This window comes from Carassius gibelio, chromosome A3, assembly GCF_023724105.1.
Source record: "Carassius gibelio isolate Cgi1373 ecotype wild population from Czech Republic chromosome A3, carGib1.2-hapl.c, whole genome shotgun sequence".
NCBI classification, from domain to species: domain Eukaryota; kingdom Metazoa; phylum Chordata; class Actinopteri; order Cypriniformes; family Cyprinidae; genus Carassius; species Carassius gibelio.
Window position 1 is genome coordinate 10,697,503 of NC_068373.1, and position 19,779 is coordinate 10,717,281.

The 19,779-nt window shown below is 34.7% G+C and overlaps 2 protein-coding genes and 1 long non-coding RNA gene across 4 annotated transcripts; 1 reads left to right on the forward strand and 2 right to left on the reverse strand.

Moving 5' to 3' along the window:
* Positions 1-515: 515 nt before the first annotated feature.
* LOC127946436 (homeobox protein Hox-B13a-like) lies at positions 516-2,308 on the reverse strand. The gene is made up of 2 exons (XM_052543022.1): positions 1,566-2,308; positions 516-1,176 (listed from the first exon to the last, which is right to left on the reverse strand). Exons 1-2 carry the CDS (start codon positions 2,227-2,229, stop codon positions 929-931), a joined length of 912 nt encoding a protein of 303 aa, XP_052398982.1. The 5' UTR covers positions 2,230-2,308; the 3' UTR covers positions 516-928.
* Positions 2,309-4,069: 1,761 nt separating this feature from the next.
* Positions 4,070-13,894, forward strand: LOC127946446 (homeobox even-skipped homolog protein 1-like). Of its 2 annotated transcripts, XM_052543032.1 has the most exons (4): positions 4,070-4,221; positions 5,246-5,403; positions 12,412-12,653; positions 13,116-13,894. In XM_052543032.1, exons 2-4 carry the CDS (start codon positions 5,376-5,378, stop codon positions 13,533-13,535), a joined length of 690 nt encoding a protein of 229 aa, XP_052398992.1. In that variant the 5' UTR covers positions 4,070-4,221; positions 5,246-5,375; the 3' UTR covers positions 13,536-13,894. The 2 variants fall into 2 exon arrangements, with proteins under 2 accessions (XP_052398992.1, XP_052399001.1); XM_052543041.1 differs by lacking the exons at positions 4,070-4,221; positions 5,246-5,403 and adding an exon at positions 11,810-12,135.
* Positions 13,895-16,541: 2,647 nt separating this feature from the next.
* On the reverse strand, positions 16,542-18,495 carry LOC127942813 (uncharacterized). The gene is made up of 4 exons (XR_008149435.1): positions 18,441-18,495; positions 18,232-18,342; positions 17,947-18,114; positions 16,542-16,992 (listed from the first exon to the last, which is right to left on the reverse strand). It is a non-coding gene; the product is annotated as an uncharacterized LOC127942813 (long non-coding RNA).
* Between the last annotated feature and the right edge of the window lie 1,284 nt (positions 18,496-19,779).

The following is a 19,779-nucleotide window of genomic DNA, read 5'->3' on the forward strand; positions in this document are numbered from 1 at the left end:
CTTTAAGCATGTGACTTTCAAGGTCAAGGTTAAGGGCTGATTTAGAACACCTTCTGTACTCGAGAACCCCCGCAACATCAAAGCACTCCCGCTCTTGCTGTAATCGTGAGGAGGAAACCACATATATGAATATATATGAAAACATTTGGGATATATGCAGCTACTGTTAACTTTTACAATTTGTTATAAAAATACGAAAACAAAAATTTAAAATGAAAAAAAAAAGCCTCCAGAAACTGAAGCAACATTTCTGCTGAATCATATGACCAAATCTGATTTAAAATGACATTTACGATTTTACATTGACTCAAGGAATGCGGCTTTCGAAATAAAAGCCTACACATATTTGCCTATTCAGGAGTCACAAACAAAGTGCTGTGCATTGTTTTGAAACAATTTTAGAATAATTTACATCGAAACTACATCGATTTCTTTCACACTGTCATCAATAATTTGGCAACAGAGGACTAAAAAGAGTCAATTACGCAACGTTCAATGATACATAAAACGCAGACTTTGTTATGTAATAAACACTGAATGCAATTATCATATTTATTAAGTTTTGTGATATATGTTATGATGTTTTACAAGCGATATAAACAGTATATACTGACAGGTATAAGCTATAAGACTAATACAACAACAACATTGACATACTTAACATTTAAATGCTAAAAAAGACTAAAAGACTTCAAACGAACACAGTTACATATAGGCAGGCACATGCGTTATTTACAAGCTATATTGTCCTTTCATTTTTTTTCTTCTTTTTATTTAGATTAATTTTCGAGTCCATCCATTTATGTGTTTGGTGTAAATGCACTAGGAATAGAAAACATTCAGCCCTCAGTCCAAGAAAAGTCCTCGCGACGACTTTTTGCTTCCCTTAATTTAAAGTCACCGACAAAAACAAGGATACAGTTCTGCACTATGGCGCGCTGTTCTTAACTTTGGCAACGAATTTCTTTTCCTTAACCCTCCTGTTTTGAAACCAAATAGTGATTTGACGCTCGGATAAGTTGGTTACCGCTGAAATCTTTCTCCTCTTGTCCTTTGTGATGAATTTGTTGGCTGCGTATTCTTTCTCCAGTTCCTTGAGTTGCACTTTAGTGTACGGTATCCGCTTCTTTCTACCTCGACGGAATGAGCCCCCGTCATGTTGGTGGGCCACAACATCTGGAACGAATAACAGAAAGGTTTATTATTAATGGGCTTATTCATTTTCCAACTAAACTTCGTTTCAACAAATTTAGCATTTGTATATTGTAGGATTTCATTACTAATGCATTGACTAGATTGGTAAATTGTTTTCTTATATAAATGTGTTTTTTCTTTTTCTTTTTTAATAAAGGCACATTGGTGCTTTTGTTTCCTGGAAAATAAAGGCACATTGGTATAGTTTCTGAAATTTCAAATCTGTATCTAAAATATAATCTGTTTCCTATCTGACCAGAAGGTTAATATCATTTTCCTTGGATATTTATGAGAGCTTATGCCATTCCATAACGCGTAAGAATTTTATTCTGCACATGCATATTTCAGAAGTGAAATGGTTCAAAAGGTACCTGCTAATGCAGACTTCCAGAGATGGCCCGCCTGACTCTGGTCTTTGGAGCAATACATCTGACTTCCCCATCCGTTAGCCAGAGCCCAGGGTTGGTAGCTTTCCATAGGCAGAAGAGTGTCGTGTCGCGGCTCCCCGGTTCCAAGCGTCTGTACCACTGACATGTCCAAATAACTGGCCATGGACTGATAGGGACTGGGGTAGCTGTGGTAAAAGGCGAACTCTTTAGCCCTGCTAGGATATTCTTCAGATGTGACCGGGGTATCCATGTATTTTTCTGCAGTGTAGCTGAGTGCACTCGGCTGTGTGCAGGACTTGAGGGAACCCCGCCCCATTCTGCAAGGATAATAGCTGTTGCCAAAGTAGCCGTACGGGATGGGACCGGTGGACGAAGCCTGTGGAACCGTTGGGCAAGGTGTGCACTGCTTGCCCGTCTCTGTAGAACTTGAAGTCGATACGTCCACAGTGGAATAGCTGGAGCCGTGGACGAGGCTAGACGGGTGGCCACTCAAAGCCGAGTGGGCCATCAGATTCCTGCACTGGTTGGCCGCAAAATTGCCGCTTCCAACCAGACCCTCCATGTTCTTCAGCTCATCCAAGTTATTTTCATATACAAACATAACCGTGTCTGCCCAGCGAGGATTCAGGACCAGGGAGGTGGTCATAGCACGCTCACCATTCGGACGGAAAATTATGTTGCAAAGACTCGAGTCCGAAGCAGGACATTCGGTTACATTGGTACAGCCGCATTGACGCAATGGACTTCAGTCTGCATCGCAGTGTCTCCATTGGATAAGCGTTGTACCACGTGACGCATAAAATAACCCTTGACTGAAGAATGTCAAAGTTTTTTTTATTTTTTATGTTTTTGACAAGCTCGGGTTAAATGTCCAAAAGTAGTCTTCAGATGCTGCATTATTGTTGCATTGCATCTATGCAGTAATACCCTAATGCAAATTATTATTTTTTACTCACTGAGCAATTGTTTTTGTGAAAAAAAATATGCTATTTGTTATTTTAATGTTAAGAAATGGTAAGAAAATATTTTTAATCATGATTATTTCAAGTATGCCCAAAGTATAGGCCTATGTTGATAACATATTGAAAGGGTCTTTGTTTTTTTATTTTTTATACTTATTCATGTATCATCTTATGCGCTAAATATGATATCTGAACTGAAGATATAAGCGATCTAACATGAAAATAATATAATTTATAGACAAATTAATGGCAGATCCCTTGCTGATCGTCAAATGATCGTCAAAACGATTTCTTCCAACATCTCATTGCAAAAGGCAATATAAATTTTTAAATGGGCCATACTTTTTATTTAGGATGTAATTACACATTGGTCAAGCACACGCTGGAATGTTTAAATCATTACAGACACTTTAAAGGGCCATAATTAGCAGTGCCAAATGTATAAATTCTTTATCATTACCTTAAAAAAATGAAAAATCATAACTTGTTTCATATATACACTCGAACAACGCCTCGTACCATTTTATGAAATGTCAAACTTGAAATAACCCGCTGAAATAAAGAGGCAAAATGCTTCCTAAATGGTTCCTTATTAACTTATTTCTTAAATGTCACTATTGTTATCTGGTGCATTTTAGCAGTCTTGGCTTTAACACAAAAATATAGAATTACAATTGCAGCTTTACAAGCTATACAAATATTTATTAGAGATTTCGCAAGGTGTTTGAAGGTTTATAATAATAATAATAACAAAGATAATAATAAATAAATAAATAACTAGTTTTGCGCCTAATTTAGTGTTACATTTAATGAATGATTGGACGTTTTCCTTTAAAAAAAATATATATATATAAAAAATGTAAACGACTAAAACTATGAACCCTCTCTCTTCGACCAAAACTCAGTATTTTACCTCTGGAAACTGTGATCTGGTGAACAAGAAAAAAAAAAAATAAATAATAATAAAAGAAAAAAATAATAATAAATAAATAAAATTCGTGTGCATCGAGATGGGTTTGAATGAGTATATATATATATATATTGATACATTGAAAATTGGAAAGGACATGTAATTGTGTATGGAAATATGGAAATAAACTGAATATTTTGTTGGGGGAACAACAACATCCTTCCAGTTAAATCCTCCTTCCCACACACACCTCCCCAGACTGTTGTCTTTACAAAGAGGTCAGTAAAGGCCCTCAAGGTCAAGGCCAAGTTTAAAGTATAGCCCTCCCTGAAGGGCCTGCAGTAGGCAATGATAGACACGTCCATCCTTAGGCAAACTGTCCAAGTTCAAGGTCTCTGAATCAAGTTGGAATAATAAAGAGGCCTGCAGGTAAACAAAATTGCTTACATTTCAAAGAAATGACTCAAGCAAGAATGTAATTTAAACTCAGATGATCTGTGCTAAAACAAGATGTTAAACATTGAACCATCAATGCTTTCCCATTACCACTGCACAGATGTTACTCTGGGTTCAAGACAGAGCCATTCAGCTGAGCAACCTCACAACACATTGTGCTTGTGCGAGGCAGTTACTGTACCCAGGAAATGCCTTAATGGTTTAATTGTAAAACGCCCTGCCCACGTGCAAGAGGTCTTACAAGAAACTGTGTGCATGAACTAACGTACATCTTCAGAAGACCGACACATATGTATTCGTTATGGACTGGGTAAGTTTGATTATCAGGAATATATTACAATATTTGGAAAAAGTTTCCGCGTAATGTTAGCTATATTAAACTATATAGTTCAAATGATAGCTAAAGAACTCATAAATGAAGTGTAGTCTACTGACGGCGCTGAGCAAACTCGAATAGCCAAGTTCTGCTAGCTTTAGGTGAATTGACCATAGGTTTAATGTGGATGTAAGAGTTATTTATATCAAAAGCAACATTTTGTTTTAAACGCAAAACAAAAGGTATAGTTTTCCCCACAAATGAGGTGTTCAGCGTTTCTTTACCCAACAGTTTGTTTACATTGTGTCAGCGCCTGCATACAATGAGGTGGTTCGTGCTAAAAACAAGGAGAACTGCGTAAGATGTGGCAAAATTACATACATTCAAAGTATTAGGCACTTTCGGAGCAGATTTTCAAATAAAGTACAAGAAAGTTCATTTCTATTTATGAATCGCCCTTTTGATACAGAGCCTATGAAACAGTGACTTTTTCAGTATCTTTAGTATTATTTAGTTTACGTTTGATTAACATGCGCGAGACATATAATGGATACTGGTTTAGTGAACTGATAATGTTTGTAACGATAAAAACAAACGTTTCACGATGTAATCGAAAAATACTTCGACACGATTCCGATTGCAAAACCGCTCGTTTTCTCCATATATATATATATATATATATATATATATATATATATATATATACACACACACACAAGTATATGCAGAAAAACGTTACAAATATAAATGACTAATGATAGATTATGTATATATATATAGGCTATATATTATAGCATTATAATTGTGCAGTTTGCTACATTTGTGAGCCAGGCGGTCGTAGTAACAGTAAGAGTAGACCTACATATCTTATTCAAACAATATGGTTATTGTCACTTATATATTAGTACTCTGAACACTTTAGTACACTTACACTTTTTTTACTTTAAGGAATATTTCACCGCAAAATGTATTAAGCCTAGTCATCATGTAGCCTATACTCACCCTCGTGTCTTTCCAGATCTCTGTGACTTTCTGTGGAACACAACAGAACATATTTTGAATAACGCTGGTGTCCGAACTACAATTACGGACCCTATAATGTATGGACAAAATATAGCCTACTCTTGTGTGATCCACAGAAGACAGAAATGCATTCAGGTTCGGAGCGACATGACGGTGAGTGACAGAAAGATTAAGATTTGGTGTGAACTACCCTTGGTTAGTTCAACTGTCTAAAACATTTAACACAAAACAAAGCATTCTGGTGATTAAATAGCAAAACCCTGATATCTTCCAGAATCTTTCATGTAGCCTAGTGTCATTTAGACCAGCTGTCTAGTCTACCCATTATTGTAATAAGAATTTTAAATATTAAAAACTGAAAGATGTAATGTCTCTCATATGGTTTTAACATAAATGACATTGGCTGGGGTTACCAAAGCACTTTAGCAAAACGTTAGAAAAGCAAGCAACCTGCAAACCTTTCTTTTTCTTTTCTTTATAAGTGTACAACAATGCGCAAATTATGGAGCACCCTCGACCTCAACCACTACATATTGTACATTGCATATATATAACATATAATATATAAGTTTAATATTAATGGATTGCGATATTGTCACATTCCTGAATTTGCATTAGGCTACGGGATATAACTTCATTCTATCACCTAATAGCAGTTAAAGTTTGAAAGTTTAATAATTATTTCACATGAAATATGATACACCATGCAATATTGTGAATAAATAAAGTGATTGTGTAAACATATCCTAAATAAACGACACCCACTCATTCATATTCCTCATTAATTTTCCTCAAATAGCAGGTTCAAATCACATGGAGTAGTTCACTGCAGTGAGGATGGGGATGTTTGTGCGCGCATAAATACATTACTGTTCTGCACGATAATAATAATAATAATAATAATAATAATAATAATAATAATAATAATAATAGTACTAATAATAATTCAGATCTCATTTAATCACTTTACATTTGCAGTTTCAATTAGTCTCAGTTTCCGAAATAACATTGGAAATACACTACCTTAAAAAGGATGAATGCACATAACAAATGTTGCATCCACCTATAAACCAAGTACAGTGATGACGACAAAATTGTAAACTGTGTCGTGAAAAGAAAGAATTATATCGTCTATTAATACTGGCATTTTTTCTGTATCCAAGCAACACTATTGAGGGGTACTTTACACCCACGCTTTAAAACTGATCTCCCGCCATGAATTCCATGCAGTTAAATCATACATTCATGCATCCTTTAATCTGGTCAGAGGGGTTTACTTGGGTCTCTGGACAAGGATCTGAGAACATCGATAGCGACGTTTTAAAATCCAAACACATTAGTTAATATTTACCTCAGAATCCAGAAGGGATTAAATCAAAATAATAAAAATCTAAAAGTTAAATGCATGGACTAAAAGTTTAATACACCATACATGACAAATATTGCAAAACAGTGGTGATGAAGTGAGGACATATGCAACAATACTTCATCCTAACTGAATCAGAATAGTTTTTCAAAATAACATCACAGAGCACTAGACGGCCTGTAAAACATGTCCTTATATGTTTTATATAATATAAAATATAAATATAATTATTTATTTATATAATTATAATTAAATATAATTATATAATTATAATTAAATTTATAATTATATAAAACATGTCCCACTGATTCAAGTTAAGTGATAACTGTAAACAATTCACTTCATTCTATATTTATAAAGTCACACCGAAACACAATCTCTGAATAAAAATCTACGTTTTAGTATAACCGACAGGAATAGATTTAGAAAGAATATAGAGAAAGATGGGAGAAGTTACTTCTGACCAGAAAATATTTGCATTCAATTTGGAAGCCAATTTCTACAGGATTGGTGGGATGTGGGACTCAAATTACTGTGACAAGGGAGAAAGAAGACTGATTCTGTGGGAAAGAGATGATATAGAAATACATTTTCAAATTTTGGTTCAAATGCAATTATGCAAGGTGAACTTGCAGCTCCTCTGAAAAGCATCAAAAACTTGGACTCCTGTGAAGAATGCTTGGTTTCCAAAAAATATATAAATCTGACTACTGCCCTTAATTTGCTTCCAAAAATACAACAAATTCATCCAAAAAGAGCTTCCTTGACATTAGAACTCTCAGGGCTTTCTGATAACAACTGATTTAAATGCAATCTCTTGGTGAGATTGTGTCTTTATGTACATTTCCCAAAAATGCTCTTCACATGCAAACAATACATGCTTGCTAAGAGTGCTCTCTGTTCATTTACATGATACATCATGTAACTTCATTAGTATGAAGAACCTGAGGTGCTGTTGAAAAAAAATGTTTAATTAAACAGTCAAATAATGTGAAAAAAGGATACAGATACAGACTTTTGGTACTGGGACAGTACCCTATAAAAAAATGCTTACTTAGAGTAGATTCTTAGAACAGTTCACCCAAAAATGAGTTTTTCCCTTTTATTGAGCAATACATATATATATTATTATTATTATTATTTTTTTAAATGCTGGTTAGCAAACAGTTGACATTAGCTGCTGACTTCCATAGTTCTATGTGACTTTTGCATCAAACTCCTAATTTGCTGGTTATTAATAGTTAGTAAAGTCGTTGTTATGTTTAGGTAGAGGGTTGGATTAAGGCTTCTAAAATATGATAATGCCCAATAAGACATTAACATGTGCTTTATAAGTACTGATAAACAGCCAATATACTAGTAATTTGCATGCTAATAGGCAGTTAATTTATGATGAAAAACTAAAGTGTTACCAAAAGTGCTAAAGGCTAGAAACAAGCTGAGGATGAGTAAATGATGACAGAATCTTTTTTTTTTTTTTTTGTGAGAACTGTCTCTTGAATCACTATACTATGAATCTTTTAGGGGTCTTTTTGATGGAAATTTCTGAGACTGTAAGATTATTCATGTAATCTATTTTTTTTTTTTTTCATATTTCTATACTTTCTGATAATTTTTTATTTTATTTCAAATAATTCATTCAAATTCAGGACATATAATATACAATTATTCATAAAACGAAGATTTCCAATAACCAAGTAAATGTCTTATTTCTGTAGCGTTCATCAGGGACATATAGACATAATATAGAGAACTATAACACTAAAAGCACATAATTAAGGCAAGTTGTTAAATATTTATTTAATTTTATTTATTTTATTTATTTTTTTAACGGGAACCATAATAAACACTGAAGATACGAAACTTTCTCTTGAATAGCAAAAAGCTCAAAAAGACCGTTTTGATCATTGTGGATTTTTTTCATTAGCCTATACCGCGCATTATCATTATTATTATTATTATTATTATTATTATTATTATTATTACAGACAACAGTAGTCCTTGCTCTTTTTCTTTTTTAGCAAGTAGTTTGACACTGTAAGTTATTATTTAGGTGCTTTATCTTGCTCCTCATGTACAGTTTCAATTTCAGTTAAAATCAGCCCCTAAACCAGCGCATCACGACCTATACTTGAACACCCAGGTGTGTTGGACCGGGAAACAATAATGTGCAGATCAGCAGAATTTAGTTTTCTTGCTGACCTACGTTAAAATTAAAAAGCCTACTGAGAGTTCATAGCTCCCTGTATAGCGGTTAAAGAGGCAGGTGATGCTATTATGAGTACCGACATAAGAAAATATGAACGTGTCACTTTGTACTATGTATAAAATAACATCCATACACGTCAAACTTTTCACTTTGGAACAACAAACCATTTTCAAGAACAGTCAAGATCGAAGTAGGTCAACTTATGCATTTTGGACGATGCATGTATCCAGCGCTAACAGTCAACGGTTTGTTCAGGTGCACATGTGTACAATACAGATAATAGTGTGCCTGGCATTTTTGCACAACGCGAATAGATTTAAACCTTTTAAGCAAGAAGATGAGAAGGAAAAACAAAAGGACCAGAATGCAGAGCTAAAGCACCATGTAACATCTCTCATTCGTATATCTTAGATTTTGTTTTGCATTAATTGTTTTGCAAGAAGAAGAAAATATTTTAATTAATTAAACTACTTTTTTCATTAGATTGTACAGCCAAGCAGATCAAGACAATAATATTTTCAATATTTCGAGTAATGTCCATTTATAATGTCTAAAATAAACGTATTAATGCAGAAATCCATATATTAGATGTACTTTCAAAATTTCATGTATTTTCTACTATACATATTCATACACATAGCACTAATATTCAGTTAAACCAGGGGCGTAGATTACGCGGGGGACGTGTCCCCCCAAACACACACTTTTAATATCAGGGAAATTCATCCCCCGCACTTTTTCAATCAATTGTGTGCGCATAGATGTTTTCAAGAGCTGGTGTAAATAAATATAGATTTAAACTCAAAGAGACAGGATAGTCTGCGCATGACCTGACATTTTATTCGGACCCAGAAGCGCTAAACACTGCTGCAGTGTGTGTTTCATTCATCCTCGAAGCTGGAGGCGCTCTTGCGCAGAAAAGTCATATCAGGAAACTCCTAATATGGGCAACAGCGTCCAGCTATATGAAAACAGTTGAAAACTGAAACTTTTGGAAACACGAAGACATTAATATAGGATGGGTACAATATATGGTTTTTCAAGTAATCTCCAGCAGGTGATAAATACAGTATATCAACAAAACAGTGCTAACTGACATAGATTTATTACAGTATAGAGACTATTCTGCCTTATTATGTGATAAATAAGTGTTTGTAGTAGGCTATATTTAAAAAAAAAAAATCATTATTATTTGTTATTGTCAAGCAGTTATAGATTTCTAAGCAAATTAAAATCTAGAAATTACAGAACAATTCAAGTTGCCTATAATATCCACTACCAGTCAAGTCTCTTCTGTTCACCAAGCCTGCATTTATTTGATCCAAAGTACAGCGAAACAGTAAACCGAAATATTTTTACTAGACTATTTAAAACAACTGTTTTCTATTTGAATATATTTAAAAATTTTATTTATTGAGATTTTAAAGCTTGCTAAATAAAAGTATTCATATCTATATAAAAATCTATATTTTTGAATGATATACTGTATAATGTTGCAAAGGCTTTTTATTTCACATAAATGCTGATCTTTGGATCCTTCTATTCATCAAAGAATGCTGAAAAACAATGTACTCATGTTTTAACTATTGATAATCAGCAAATCAGCCTATTAGAATGATTTGATTTCACTGAAGACTGGAGTAATGATGCTGAACATTCACCTTTGATCACAGATATTTTCAAATAGAAAATAGCTAGTTATTTTAAATAGTAAAAACTTTTACTGTACTTTGGATCAAACAAATGCAGGCTTGGTGAACAGAAGAGACTTCTGTAAAAACATTAAAAATCTTACTGTTCAAAAACTGTTGACTGGTAGGCTATAGATTACAGAAATGTTCTATTGTAATGTTTTATATTATATTGTAATGTGTGTATGTATGTATGTATATATATATATATATATATATATAAAAAACGTGCAAATAGGGTAACAAAAAAACAATTTGAAACAAAGCAGTCTCTGCTGAGATTATGTAGATTACTGCAGTTTTAAGGATCATAGGACACGCCCACAACCAGTGCAGTTCTTGGCGTGCTGATCACTAATAGGGACTTCTTTCTCAACAGTTATCAGATGGTATGAGGTTTAGTCAACCAAACAGACTGCTCACAGGTTTGTCTGTTCATGGAAGCGCAATTTCTGTCACCTCTACGCAATATCTGCGCCAGTCTCCATACAGACAGCCCTGGAGCCTTTCCCTTAACTGACAAAGTGATCAAAGCACTGGTGCATAACAACACCACCGTGAGTGAGTTAGATAGGCTAATCTGAAGAGTCATGGATGGAAGCATATGTTTGAGATGCTGACTGAAAACCGGATATACCACAGTCTGCGTCACAGGGAAAGAGAGAACAACTCTATATTGGGTTGTTAAATAAATGTTAAATAGAAATGATAAACCACTGACTAATGTTAATCACAAATCTTAATCAGAATCCAAAACTACTGTATACAACAGGAACGGAAACACTAGCCTATTGAATGAGAAAACACAGTAACCTGTCTATATACTCTGATGTGTAACTCACAAGAAATATGAAACCTTAATTAGTGATTAAATAAATGTTTTTAAAAAATGTTTTTTTTTTTAGTTAAAAGGCTTTGGAACTACTTCATAAAATATTGTCTGGCGTTGATTAACCAATGACAGCATATTCTGTCTGGCGAAGTTGTTTGGTTATAATATTACTTAAACAATTTGTTAATGCTAGAATTCTCTTGAGTTTTCCAATTAATTGTCATTTTAAAAAAAACAAATCTTTAACTTACTCATACGGCTCATGAAACGTTTTAATCTCTATTATAAACTGTAGACCTCTGCGGTTTAGGGACATTACGATTTTAATGATTGACTTCCAAAAATACAAACATCAAACGCCAAGGAACAATCAGGGTTGGCCTATCTCGACGGGGAAGCCCCTGTGACAGTATGCAAAGGGAGGTCTATCTTAATTCTCCATAACAAAAAAGTACAAAGGCCAGTCGGAGACCAAAGACAATTTAACACCTCCCTCTGTCCGCGCGCCCCGGCGGCGCCGAGGCGGATAGAGCGCGTCTCTCATTAGTGACAAGATGGGACGACCTGGAAGATGCAGAGGTGAGGGAGGGGGGTGGACAGCGACTACAAAAACAACTCATCTTTCCATTCATAAACGAACTTGGCTCGGAAGACAAGCAGTGACGAGAGAGAATTCCCTTTTCTGGGGAGGGCCTGGTCTGGGACTGTTTTGAGGACCATGAGAAGCTTTTGAAAATCCATTCGGGGAATATTTGGATTGCGTACGTGGATACCAATCGTAAAATGCGTAAGTAAGCCTAAAACACTTATATTTTAACAGCATGCATTGGGGACTACTTTTAGAAAATGCGCCCGGTTCTTCATCTCGTGTCATATTTAAGTCAAGTAGCCTATATAGGCTTACTGTAAAAAAAAAAAAAAAAAAAAAAAAAAAAAAAAAACTGCATCTGTATGTAGTGAGTTCAGTTAGGGAATTGGGAGTTTACTGAAAACCCCGTCTTTCTGAGTGTAAAGGTGATATACGCAAAGTAAACGAATGCCTAATGTGAAGTAAACTTTTCAGTCGCAGAGGGCAGGGAGTCGCCGGAGTCTACTGTTGCTCATGCTGACAGTGATCAAGGAGAGGAAGAGTGCCCTCGTATTTCACTGCTGAATGGGACAGACCAGAGTCGGCGACACCGGACTGCTTTCACGAGGGAGCAGCTGACCCGTCTTGAGCAAGAATACTGCAAGGAAAGTTACGTGTCTCGACCCAGACGATGCGAACTGGCGGCAGCGCTCAACTTGCCCGAGACTACAATAAAGGTAATTCACGATCTAGACCTTTTAATGCCACATTTAATCTCTGGCCCGACAAAAGCTTCTCAATATCAACAGGCAGCATTTCAAGTGCATTAAAAAGAGCTCATTAAAAAATTATTATAATAATAATTGAGACTGACTTCTGCTATTCGTCGATATATATATATATATATATATATATATATATATATATATATATATATATATATATATATATATATATATATATATATATATATATATATATATATATATATATATATATAAAATTGAAGGTAATTTAAGAGAGGATTGTTTGTGTGTCTTGTGAGGCTGGGTAACAGCCAACTCAAGAACCCATAAAATCAGACACCGGATCTCCATCCCTGCTGAAACTGAAAATTTTATTGTACATCTACCATTACCTAATCCCACCAGCATACTGTGTCCTTTACTAAGACAATTTATCCCTCTGTTTCATTATAGGTCTGGTTCCAGAACAGGAGGATGAAGGACAAGAGGCAGCGTCACAGTCTGAATTGGCCTAATCCACTGGACCCAAACCTGTGTGCATTCATGGTGAGTCAGGCGGCTGCTGGACTCCACTACCCACTGCTACCCCGCTTACCCCTTCATCTATACTCTCATCTGGGCATGGGTGGCCTCTCAAACCACTACAGTGCCACCACAAGGCCACTGGACACTTTGCACCTTCCTCCTTCTACCTACCCCTGGCTCACTGGACTTCCACAGCCAGCTCTCTATTCCCCCATCCAGACAATGCACCATCCCACAGGATGCCACTGTCCCCACTGCCTGCACTGGAGACCAGACCATCTGCATAAACCAAGAGGGGGGGCTAGGACAGCCACGCAACCCAAAACCTTTGGCAGTGCTTCAGGATAAAAGAACAGTGGTGTCTTTGGCATGTTAAAAAGATAGTTTATGCCTTTTTTTCTTCTGTGGGACACAAAATATTATATTTTTTTCCCCCTTATTTTGACATTTTAAGGTTATTGTATCCATGCATCTGTACAGTTATTCAGAATCTTGATTTCGTCACACATGAAGAACTGTTTTGTTGTTTATCTTCCAGTAATATAGACACCATTCTTAAAATACTTGATCTTTTGAAGTTAGTTCATAAACATTTTTGCATCTGTTGACATTTTTGCACCTGAACACTGTGGTAGATGTGTACATATACGCTTTCCAAAAATATATATGACAAATTTGATTATTAAAATATTTATGAAAACATTTTACTTCATGTATTACTGCCTTTTCTTTTCCAGATAAATAATAATATTAATTATATAATAATTATATAATAATAAGGTTATAAAAGGACAGAAAACAATTAATGCTTTACTCATTAACATCCTCAAGCCTTTTAAGCCGACGCAATTCTAATAATTTGCACCAACAGTTTTGTCATTGTTTAACACCAACCTGTTGACTAAACAGCACTGTAATCTTAAAGACTACTTATCAATTTACAGACACAAAGCTCCTGTCATTATACTCAATCCTAGACACAACCTGCTGAATTATGATCTTGAAAATCTAAAATCAAACAGCCTGTAACCAGACAAAACATCAGCAGGTGAGGAGCGTCTGAGACTACCGAAGCCTCACAGACCATGCTCTAATAAATAATGTCTGCAAGTGTGCATGTGAAATGCTTGAATTAATGCAGATAATATGACAGTGGCAACAAAATAGACTTAAGCCCCACTTAAAAATAAATGAATTTATATATACATATAAACACAAACAGTTAAAATGTTAATAAAATCCTTTGGCTCAGAAAGGATGCATTAAATTGACCAAAACGGAAGGAGTTTTCAACATGTGTTGACAATGTTTCCTAAGCAGCAAATCAGCATTTTAGGATGATTTCTGAAGGATCATGTGACACTGAAGACTGACTGAGTAATGAATGATTGAGCTTTGCCATCCCAGGAATACATAACATTTATCATACAGTATATATATTTTAAACTGTAATATTGCATTACATTATTGTCGGTTTTGACTGCAATGCAGCTTTGGTAAATATAAATCAAGTCCAGACTTTTTAAATGGTAGTATTTCAATTTACTGTAAGGCTAATGAGTTCTAGCTACCATTGTCTATAAAATTATGACACTGTCATGACTTTTAAGAGTATCCTACTTAAAACCACATACACACAGCCAAAAGTAGACAGACCCCACAGTTACCACACTAGAAATTAGGAATTTGAGAAGGTGAAAAGCATTATAGACAAGTTTATGTGGATGAAGGCACCTGTTGAATATCCAGGTGTGCTGGCTTATTTCACCTCCACCTGCTGCAGGTGAATTCTAGTTAAAAGGCTGCTGAATCTGTGTCTCAGTGTAAATTAAACTTGTCTGGCTTGTGTCCCGATACCCCTTACAAGAAAATGAGCTTAATGCTGTACATTCAAACTGATTTGTGGCTAACAAAAAATTTTGTGCTGTAAAAAACTACAGGGAAAAGTGTGCCGTTTCATATGAATGAAATATATATCTATATATATATATTTATTTATTTATGTTTGTAAGGAATTTCATAGCATCACTTTAGACAGAATGCCTTTAACAACAAGGTATTTGTAAAATAAAAATAACTACCCTACACAGTAAAATGCATCTTTAATAAAGCTGCATGTAATGCTGTCACATCTCCTCATGTTTAGAGGTGTAAACTACAACACTTTGGATGCACAGAGACTAATAGTCTCCAGTACCCTTGTCTGAGCCTGACAATAACTCAATGGGTGACGTCTGCAGTAAAGCCCCAGCAATAGGTGGGAAATGACAGTAAAAAAACGGCCGATTCTGTGAATTGTGAGTGATGTGGTAAATTGGGATGGACTGTAAAGAGATTCTCCTCTATAGTGACTGTGGGAACACCGATTGAGCACACAGTAGCAGATCCTCTTTAGTCTGGAGAGCACTACCGTGTGATTTTTACAACTTCCTGCTCTTAATACTGCCTCGGCCCTGAGGGAGTCAGAGGTGGACAGGTTGACATGATTGCAAGTTCTCCATAAAGCTTCCTCTGTTCCCTTCAGTATATAAATATAAAAATGATATAAAGTTAAATATAAACTGTTGTCTATGTAATTGATCTATGTAGCCACACATTTCTTAAAAATCATTTTATTGTAATTTTAAGAAGGTGCTTCAAATTGCATCATATGCCATTTCAGATCAGTCTGTTGTTATTTTATTTTTGAGTTATTCAGAAACTAAAGAAAAGTTAAAAAAATAGAGAAAGGTCTCCTGCAGTTCTCAGACAAGCAAACTTTTTATTGCATTGTTCATTTGCAGCATTTTACAGGATTTTGCAGGAGTTTGCAGTCAGTGAGATTTTTATAAAGGAATTATATTTTGAATAATACATTTTAATTAATACTTTTATTCAGCAAGGATGCATGAAATGTGTGTTTTAACGTTTCAAAAGATTAGAATTTCAAATAAATGCTGTCATTTGAACTTTGTATTCATTTATAGAATCCTACAAGAAGAAAAAAAATCATAGTTTGATCAAAACGATTAAGCAACACAAATATTTTCAACACTGATAACAATAAGAAATATTCCTTGAGCAGCAAATCAGCATATTAGAATGATTTCAGAAGGAAACTGAAAATTAGAGTTATTATATATAATATATCAGCTTTGTCAGTACAATAACACAATTTTAAAATGCATTTAAAAGTTATTTCAAATTGTAAAACTATTTTAAAATATTCCTGCTTTTACTGTATTCTTGATAATAATATAAAAAAGTACAGCCTTGGTGAAAATAAAATACCTCTTTCAAAAAACTTTCTAAAAGCTCTTATCAACCCTAATCTTTTGAACAGCAGTGTATTTACTCACTGATTCTTCTACGAGTGTGCAAAAACACACTTCATCACTAAATACAGAAACATGATGAGGAAAAGCCACTATAAGTTTAAAAGGAAATTAAGTTAATTACGAAATAGATTAAGGAAAATAAACTCTCAGAGACACATTAGCACTTCAGGGAAACCTGTCTTATACAGTGAAACAGATGTATTGCTAACAACTGTAATATCCATATTCTTTTCTAAGTGTAACATTTCCATGGGTCTCAGACAGTCAAGTATATGCACTGAGCTTCACATATTGCTATAGTTGAAAGTAAGATACGGTAAAGTAGGTTGGTACAGAAAGCTTTGTTTGGTTCGTGCGGCAGCCACACTGAGAAGTCCTGTGTGTGCCAACAACCAGCTGCATCATCTTATGGCTGAATGATCGCCTGAAGCTGCCTGGAGCGATTCCCCCAAAAAATGTGCAAGCGTTTGTCCTGCTAAAGAATTTCCCTGTACAGAGACACAATTCTAAAGTTATGACAATCTCTTAAATTCAGAAAATTACTGTTCAATATTTATTAATATCCTTTAGCTGTTTATTTTATCCAAAGTATCTTACCATTGCACGAACAAAGTAGACTTGCAAGAACAGTCATTACTTTCATCCAGAATCCCTATAACCACTAAGCTACACTATATTCTACATTTTACGTGTTTTATGGTTTACAACAATTGTCTGTCCATGAAATACAATATTAATTTACATAAACCACAAATCATCCAACTAATTTCCTAAGATTAAACCCTTAAACAAATATGAGCAAACACAGTTTATATGCATCAATGAATCATCCTCTGCGTCCTTGAACACAATGAAAATCTGTCTTTGTCTCTAGTCTCTCTATTGCTCTCATTTCTGCAATCTTGTACATATGATAGCATTATAGTCACATGCATGCAAATAAATAAATAAATAAATAAAAAGCAAAGGAGAGCAAGCCAGAGAGTTATGAGTATGATGTTTCTATATTGTTGCTAGGACAGAGCTTTATTGCAGCAGTAAAATCTACAGGCTTGGCCTGTGTCAACTGAAGCTATTTAAATACTGTAAAACTCAGATATAGAGACAGAGTGATGAAATCTGTCTGTGTCAAAGTTGTCTGTCTTTTTTTAACTGTCTGTTCAGAGTGAGTAAAAAGTTAAATAGTGATGATGGTTCAGTCAGAGAAGATTTTGAAGATTTGTGACTTCAAGGGCAAAACATAAGTCCATAATATGCTAAATTGAATACAAAATCTACTGAAATGCATTGAATTTATGTCAATATGCATAAAACATATGAGAAGGAAAAAGACAACAGAAAAAAGAACCAAAAAGAAAATAATTACATTCTCAAAACTAGTTTATAATCTTAAAAAATGACCACAATTTCTGTTATTAAGTTATTAAAGCCTCATTCCTCACCGTATCATCCCAGAGCATCACAGAAGACTCCTCCCACCCTTGGACAGACTATTTTCCTTTCTACCAACCCAAAACCACAGTTGCTGCAGTGCACACGTCAAAACCAAAAGATTGCAATGGTTTTCATTCTCTCAGACTACTGGGCTCCTCGAAGCTCTGGCATCTACTCTGAGGAGAAAGACTGAACTGTTGCACTGGTAATAACTGTATCGATTTTCAATGGATAGTCACAAATAGCTATTTTAATAAATACATTTTACCAATGCAACACAATGCACAAATCACTTTTTCTGAAATCTGCAACGCCGTCTGGAGACTTGCACAGCTTCAAAATGCCACATTAATGCTAATATCCATGATGTGAATCCCAGTGATAGAAGTCGATATCCAATATCACTAAAAAGAAAAAAAATACTACATTATTTCACACAAAAGCTTGAACTGTATTTTAGGCCCTTGTTAGAAAAACACAAAGGTCATAGCAACCAGATTACCACTAAAACTGCTGCATCAATCTGAAATGACTGACATATCTGGTTTGAGGTGGATGCTGCTGGAATGCACAATGCAAAACCTGTAAGATTTTATAAACATGCAGTGCTTATAATCATTAACTCGTCAAAACTCATAAAGCGGTGACCTTTGGCAATAACAAAAATAGTTTAAATGGTAAAACATCTGAAATGTCAGACAGAAAAAAAAAATACAAATGTGGAGAAAAAGCAATAAACTTGAATAAATCATACCAGGTCATCTACGATATGATATTCTTTAGTGAAATATTCCATCATTTTAATATTTTGGACCAACAACAGTTCTCAGTCATTACAGGAAAATGGATAATCTTCTGCAGAGGTGGGCACAGAATCTGACACCGTTTTAATTCAGTTTTTCTTCCAGAGTGGTGAACAGAACAGGCTGTAACAATTTCAAATAAGGAGATGATTTGACTTGTTTCGCTTACAGGGCAATAGTTAAACCATGGAACATAGATGTAAGCAGTCAAATTAAAAATAAATCTGTCACCAAGTCCCCTTGTAGCTTGTTTAAGTCAGTGAGCTAATAATTTTCACAGCTGTGTTGCATAGCTTTAGGGAAATGCACCAGCACAATAGTGGATTCCCAACAGGTTGACTAACCTGATAGCTGTTCAGTTGATACTCCAGGGAGGGGACAGTTTGGTTCTCAATCGTTCTCATTGGTCCAGTTATTTCCATGTTCAGGCCATACTGTATTTTGCACAGCAATGTCGAAAGAAAAGAGAATGGTCATGTTCATGAAAGTGAATTAGGACCATCTCCTTGTTTTTCTGAGCATGGCATGATAGGTGCATGAATTGAATATTTTCTGCTAGATCAGGCTTATTTTATTACTATAATTCTTGTTCTAATGTTTTTCACAACATAAAGTAAAATAAGATTTTTAAAGGTTGCAGTTTGGTTGTTTCTTTGAAAACAGTCAATCCAGCAAATCATCAAAAGCATTAACATATGCAATTTGGTGCAGTTGTTGTTATTTATATGGGTAAAAAATAAGAAGAAAATCTGATCGATTGTAATGTAAATTAATTAGACATTTATAAAACTACAGCAAACTACTTACATAAAATGCATGTAAATTTCAGCTGTCTCATATCTCCGAATAATATGTCCAGTAAAATGGTATTTACATGCTTTTTATTTAAATGTTTTATGATCTGTTTTCATTTTTGACTAATCCTACAGTGCAATACAATGATGATTGGAAGAGGTACAAAAAAACGTTCCTCAAAAGCCTTATGTGTCATATTTGATACACTTTACATTGCATGATTTTTCTAAAGCATTATATATA

Bases quoted from the DNA above. Each gene is read 5' to 3' on its own strand.
- LOC127946446 (XM_052543032.1), top strand. From the start codon at position 5,376: ATGCATTCAGGTTCGGAGCGACATGACG. The intron at 5,404-12,411 runs GTGAGTGACAGA...TAAACTTTTCAG, and splicing joins AGGTTCGGAGCGACATGACG to TCGCAGAGGGCAGGGAGTCG. The intron at 12,654-13,115 runs GTAATTCACGAT...GTTTCATTATAG, and splicing joins TGCCCGAGACTACAATAAAG to GTCTGGTTCCAGAACAGGAG.
- LOC127946436 (XM_052543022.1), bottom strand. From the start codon at position 2,229: ATGACCACCTCCCTGGTCCTGAATCCTCGCTGGGCAGACACGGTTATG. The intron at 1,177-1,565 runs GTACCTTTTGAA...TATTCGTTCCAG, and splicing joins CTGGAAGTCTGCATTAGCAG to ATGTTGTGGCCCACCAACAT.